This window comes from Penaeus vannamei, chromosome 10, assembly GCF_042767895.1.
Source record: "Penaeus vannamei isolate JL-2024 chromosome 10, ASM4276789v1, whole genome shotgun sequence".
NCBI lineage: Eukaryota > Metazoa > Arthropoda > Malacostraca > Decapoda > Penaeidae > Penaeus > Penaeus vannamei.
In genome coordinates, this window is record NC_091558.1 from 17,503,016 (window position 1) to 17,510,515 (window position 7,500).

Genomic DNA, 7,500 nt, shown 5'->3' on the forward strand with positions numbered 1-7,500 from the left:
GGGGGATCGCAGTTATTCAGGTTATTATAATAAAGGGACTATCGATCATATATCAATACCTCTTTGATAGTAATGATAACGATAGTAATAACCCTTCGTCCTCTGCCCATTCCAGTTGCGCATGTCGTCCTGGTGCGTGAACGTGGTCGTACCGAGCGACGACCCCGCCTTCCTGGCCTCCTTCGCCGAGTCGTCGCTCCGGGGCCGCCTCCTGGTGTGGGCCACGAGGCTCCTGGTCGTCACCCGCCTGCCCCTTCAGGAGCTCCGCCGGCTCCTCGCCTCCTCCTGGACCTTCTCCATGATGAACGCGATGGTCGTTGTCTTGGGAGAGGAGAACTCTGCCCGGTAATGTTATGTTGATTCTCATGATGTTATATTATTTGTTTATTTCTGTATATGTATAAGTATATATATATATATATATATATATATATATATATATATATATATATATATATATATATATATATATATATATATATATATATATTGCTTGTTTTGTTCATTATTATTATCTTTTATTCATGTGCGTGTGCATGTGTGTGTGTGTGTGTGTGTTTGTGTGTGTGAGTGGGATATTTACTTACACCTGCGTTGACATTATTGATGATTGAAAAACAACCTTTCCTGGTACTGTATTTAGTGATAATATAATCTTCATAAATAACAGCTATTTTTATTCATTTTCCCTTTATTGGTGATTATAAAAGACTTTTCTGGCATTGCAGTTAATGCAACCTTCATAAAATAACAACTATTTTCAGTGATTTCCCCTCCTTTGTTGACAAAAAAAAACTTTCCCGGTATTGCGATTAGTGATAATACAACCTTCATGAAAGAACTATTTTCACGTGGATAAACATTTACTGCATGATGGAAGGCAATTCCTCATATTCTAAAATGGACCTGGGACTGAAAACATCTTTTAAAAAAATTACGTCTACTTCTGTCATTGAATGTGACGTGAATGAATGGGGATGATGACGATGATGATGAGGAGGAGGAGGAGGATAAGGATAATAATGAGGAGGAGAAGAATGATGATGATGATGAGGAGGAGGAGGATAATGATGACAATGAGGAGGAGAGGAGGAGGAGCATAAAGATGATGATGACCAGAAGGAGAAAGAAAACTGTGATCATAAAGATGATGACAAAAAATAGTAATGATGATATCAACGCCTTACCCCCAGCATGTACTCCCACCTGCCGTATAGCCCAAAAGGAAGCCAAGTGGTGCGTGTGGCTCAGTGGACCCCCCGGCGTGGTCTAGCCATTCGAAGTGGCTCAGCGCTCTTCCCCGAGAAATTCGATAAGTAAGTCTTTGGTTTGGTATGTTATGTCACTTAACTTTGTCTTGGGATTTACCACTTGTTTTTGTGTTATTATTTACCACTTGCCTTTGCGATATGATTTATTCTTTTATTTTTGCGAAGTAATTCATCATTTAATTTTGTGATATGAGTTACTACCTAAATTACGATTAAATTTCTAAAACACTTATATCTGTGTATAAAGTTTAGGCCATTTTTTTAAGGTCTGATATTCTTTATTTTCAGCTTTTATGGAGGAACGATCAATGTGACAGCGAAAAACTATAAGCCTCTGTGGTTTGAGGTAGACGAGGTCGCAGCCAGTGGTAGGGTTACGAAAAGAACGACTGGGATGGACTACCTACTTCTTGAGGCCGTGTCGAAGAGCTTGAATTTTACGTACAACAATCTCTATGTCGATTCGTGGGCTGAGGTTTGTGTTAATCAGTCAAGCTAAAATCGAGAAATATGCTCGAATTCTCATTATATGAAAAAAGAAAAAGGATGTGTTGACGTGTATTGAACTACTTCATTGATGTTATTGGTTCCTGCTCTGCCATAATTTGATTCCGAGACTGTTAAAATGGTAAAATGATAATAAATACATATTAAAATATTAAAAAGATTAATTTGCGTCGACCAATATTTTATCTATTCAAAGATTTTATATATATATATATATATATATATATATATATATATATATATATATATATATATATATATATGTACACACACACACACACACGCACACACACACGCACACACACACGCACACACACACGCACACACACACACAAACACACACACACACACACACACACACACACACACACACACACACACACACACATGTATATATATATATATATATATATATATATATATATATATATATATATATATATATATATATACAGATATATACAGATATACATATATAATCTGCGTCAATTAATGGTTGATTTATTCAAAGACTTTTTTTTATTCCAGGCTTTGGACCTCACAAGCCAAAGGGTCTCCTTCGTCACCCCCGTCTACCACGCCGTCCTTGCCACCCGCCTGAAGCGCTTCGACTACAGCTTGGGCTACACTTTTGCATTCATCTCCTTCAGCATGAAAAAGCCTGAGATTCAGCCTCAGTGGCAGAGTCTGTATTACCCTCTGGCGGACCAAGTGTGGCTGGCTATCCTGCTGAGTGTGGTTCTAGCGCCGGGGTTCCTGTTGGTGGTGTGTTTCGTGTTTTTCTATTATCTATACTATTTGCGACAGTATGATGGATTCCTAGTATTAATTTCCGTGCATTTGGATTTAAATGCTTCATATAAACATGATTAATTGCATATCCCAGCCTTATAAGGAACATTGCAAAATATAGGATACAAGTAATACATTCAACGGTAAGAATTTGTAATTTGTGCAACCAATCCAAAACTGGTCTTTCACGCCCCCAGGTGGCCCGCATGGAGGCTGCTCTCCTGGGGGTTCGAGACGCGATGACGCTTCGAAACGGCTTCACTCTGTTGTTCAGATCGCTGCTTGGGCAAAGCGTGGACATGGGGAAGACCACCAAGAACGGCTTCCGCGTGCTTGTGGGAGGATGGTTGATCTTTGCTTTCATCATAGGAACGGCTTATCGGGGGAACCTGACCGCAGCTCTCACCCTGCCCAAGTACCCGCCGCGACCCGAGACGATCGAGCAGCTCGTGGGCAATGCCAAAACGTGAGAATGTGTAAGACGGTATTATACTGAGCACATTTTTATATTTTATGTAAAGTTTGCCGTGTTTGCTATTTCACTGTGTAAAATTGATCACAGTAGCTTGTCTTTGATGATGAGGAGGAGACTAATAATGATGATGAGGAGGATGAGGATGAGAAGAATGATCATGAGGAGGAGGAGGAGGATAATGATGATAATGAAGAGGAGGAAGAGGAGGATAGTGATGATAATGATGATGAGGAGGAGTATTTATATTTATATATTTAAGCCTCATGTGTATAATATATTTTCCCTCAGGGTAACCATCATGCCGTGGGGAAAGGACTTCAAGACATACTTTAAGGATTCGGAGTCTCCCGTGTTCGAAAAGTTGTCCGATTTGATGCTCGTGGGAATTGACACCGTCGAGGGACTGCAGCAAGCGATCGACTCAAGGTGGGAAGAAACTGGAAGAACTGGAACTTTAACTGGAATAGTTTTTAAGATGGCTTACCTGAACGGAGTAAAATTGATGTAAATTAGATATAGTCGAATGAAAAGTTTAAGCATTCTCTTGTGTATGTGTTCCTACCATAAAATAAAACGACCGACCACTACCCCTATCCCTTCCTCCTAAAAACAAATAAATAAATAACAAAGATAGACCACTCACCCCCATCTTACAACCCCACCTCTACCCCTCCCCCCTCCCCCTTCCCCTAGACAAGCACACATGGAGACCATCCACAAGCTAAAACTCGACATCGCCGAGCAATTCACTCGTCTGGACGGTTCAACCCAGCTGTACATAGGCCGGGAGAACGTGATGCCCGGACTCGCTGCCTGGCCTATACCCCACGACGCACCGTACACGCCAAATATCAATCGTTGTCTTCATGCTGTTGTAGAGGTAAATGTATGGTTATATAGGTCGGTTGTTCGCTTGTTGGTATGGGTGGTTTATGTTTTTTTTCTGCATTTTTAAAAATTGGTTGTGTTATTATCATTGTTGTTGGTATTATCATTGCGGTTGTAGAAGTATTAGTATTCACTTATTTGTTGGTGTTGCAGATATTAACATTATTATTATGTACATTGTTGTTGTTATTATTGTTTTTGTTTTTTCATTATTACTATTTTCATTATTATTATCATTGCTATCGTTATTATTGATATTATTATTAATATTGTTATTATTATTATCACTATTAATATTATCATTATTGATATTATCATTATCATTACTGTTATTATCGTTATTATTATTATCATTATTATTATTATCATTACTATTATTATCATTATTATTATTATCATTATTATTATTATTGTCATTATTATTGCTATCAATATTATTGTTGATGTTCTTCTGGTTGTTATCATTATTATTATTATTGATAATATTCTTTATATTCATTGTTGTTTTAATCATTTGTATTCTTTTTTAATGTGAATGCTATTATTATCACTCTTATAATAATTATTATTTTTATTATTATTACTTTTATCAATATTATTGTTATAGTTATTGTTATTATAATTTTTTGTTTATGTTGTTATTATTAGTAGTAGTAGAAGTATCTTTATTATTATTATTATCATTATCATTATCATTATCATTATCATTATTAGTCTATTATTGTTCTTGATGCTGCGTTGTTTATAGTATTACTATTATCGTTATCGTTATTACTTTTATTATTGTCATTTTCATCATCATCATTATAATTATCATTATTGTTATTATCATTATTATTATTATTATCATTATCATTATCATAATTATTATTATATTATTATTATTATTGTTTTTGTTATTATTATTATTGTTGTTGTTATTGTTGTTGTTGTTATTATTATTCTTGATTATTGTTATTAATGATATTGCTCCTATTATCCTTGTTGATTTAGTATTAAGTTTTTGTTTATTGTTTTTATTCTTTGGTATCATTATAGTTGTCACTTAACATCATTATCGCCATTATTATTATTACTGCTTTTATCATATTTATTGTTATTATCACCATTATTATCATTGTTTCAATTTTTATTATTATTATTATTATTATTATTATTATTATTATTATTATTATTATTATTATTATTATTATTGTTATTATTATTATTATTATTATTATTATTGTTATTATTATTACTACTACTACTACTACTACTACTATTATCATTATCACTACTGTAATTGTTGCTATTATTATTATTGTCATTATTGTTATTATCATTATTATAGTAGTTGTTCATGTTGATGTTATCATTATTAGTATTAGTATTAGTATTTTTGTTGTTATCATTGTAATTATTATCAATATCATTAATATCATTATTGTTGTTCTAAATTTTCTTGTTGTTATTATTGTTGTTGTCATTATTAGTATCATTGTTATTATCATTATTATCATTTTTATTATTATTATGATTATCATTGTTATCGCCATTATCATTATTAATAATCATAAATATCATTGACATTATTATTGTTATTATCATTATTATTAATATCATCATTGTTATTATCATTATTATCATTAATATTATCATCATTATTACTGTTGTTGTTGTTGTTGTTATAAATTTTATTGTTGTTGTTGTCGATATGATGATAATCCTTAGCAATACTCTTTATCATTATCAGCAAACACTTATATGTATGCGTGTGTGTTGTTATTGTCACATTGTATTTTTTTCCTTTTCGTACTATTCTATAATTCTTTCTTTATTGAGATCGTTACTAGTGTTATAGCTTGTCTGTTTTTTTTTGTTTTTTTTTTTGTTATTATCGTTATTATAGTGATACTATGGTTAGTTATCATAGGGAGTGTTATTATTATTACACGTCAAATATCAATCGTTGTCTTCATGATGTTGTAGAGGTAAATGTAGGGGTTATATAGGTCGGTTGTTCGTTTGTTAGTATGGGTGATTTATGTTTTTTTCTACATTTTTTTAAATTGGTTGAGGTGTCATTATCATTGTTGTTGGTATTATCATTGCGGTTGTAGAAGTATTAGTATTCACTTATTTGTTGGTGTTGCAGATATTAACATTATTATCATGTTCATTGTTGTTGTTGTTATTATTACTTTTGTTTTTTTCATTATTACTATTATCATTATTATTATTACCATTGCTATTATTGATATCATTATTAATATTTTGTTATTATTATTATTACTATTAATATTATCATTATTATTATCATTATTGATATTATCATCATTATCATTACTGTTATTATCGTTATTATTATTATAATTATTATTACTATCATTATTATTATCATTATTATCATTATTATTATTGTTATTATTATTATTATTATTATTTATATTCATTGTTTGTTTAATCATTTTTGTTTTTTGTCATTTATTGTCATTACTGTTATTATTACCATTACTATAATTATCACTATTATTTTTGTTATTATTACTTTTATTACTTAATATTATTGTTATAGTTATTGTCATTATAACTTTTTGTTTATGTTAGTAGTAGTAGTAGTAGTAGAAGTATCTTTATTATAATTATCATTATTATTATTATTATCATTATCATTATTAGTCTATTATTGTTCTTGATGCTACGTTGTTTTTAGTATTACTATTATCGCTATCGTTATTACTTTTATTATTATCATTTTCATCATTATCATTATAATTATCATTATTGTTATCATTATTATTATTATTATCATTATCATTATCGTGATTATTATTATCATCATTGTTATTATTATTATAATTATTATTATTATTATTATTATTATTATTGTTGTTGTTGTTGTTGTTGTTGTTGTTGTTGTTGTTGTTGTTGTTGTTGTTGTTATTATTATTATTGTTGATGTTGTTATTGTTGTTGTTGTTATTGTTATTGATATAATCATTATTATTATTAATGATATTGCTCCAATTATCCATATTGATTTAGTATTAATAGTGTTTGTTTATTGTCTTTATTATCATTGGTATCATTATAGCTGTCACTGTTAATATCATCATCGTCATCATTATTATTACTGCTTTTATCATTTTTATTATTATTATCATCACCATTATTATCACTGTTATCATTATCATTGTTATGATCATGATTATCATCATCATTATTGTTATTGTTATGAATATCATTATCATTACTATTATTGCTGTTATTATAATTATTATTACTTTCATTATTGTTTTTATCATTATCATAGTGGTTGTTGCTGTTGATGTTACTATTATGACTGTTATTATTAGTATTAGTATTAGTATTATTGTTGTTATCATTGTAATTATCATTGTTATTAATACCATTATTGTTGTTATTAATTTTCTTGTTATTACTGTTGTTGTCATTATTATTATCATTGTTATTATGATTATTATAATTTTTATTATTATTATTATTTTTATTATTATTATTATTATCATCATCATTATCATTGTTATCGTCATTATCATTATTAATAATAATGAATATCATTATTAT

The 7,500-nt window shown here is 30.3% G+C and overlaps 1 protein-coding gene across 1 annotated transcript in view; it reads left to right on the top strand.

The window, feature by feature from the left end:
- LOC113813891 (ionotropic receptor 21a-like) overlaps positions 1-7,500 on the top strand; it is a 9,303-nt gene that overhangs the window by 287 nt on the left and 1,516 nt on the right. Inside the window, exons 2-8 of the mRNA XM_070126052.1 lie at positions 116-345; positions 1,194-1,316; positions 1,560-1,746; positions 2,307-2,543; positions 2,768-3,036; positions 3,334-3,549; positions 3,739-3,925. Of these exons, the coding sequence (XP_069982153.1) occupies positions 116-345; positions 1,194-1,316; positions 1,560-1,746; positions 2,307-2,543; positions 2,768-3,036; positions 3,334-3,549; positions 3,739-3,925 (1,449 nt within the window). The remainder of the gene's footprint in view (positions 1-115; positions 346-1,193; positions 1,317-1,559; positions 1,747-2,306; positions 2,544-2,767; positions 3,037-3,333; positions 3,550-3,738; positions 3,926-7,500) is intronic.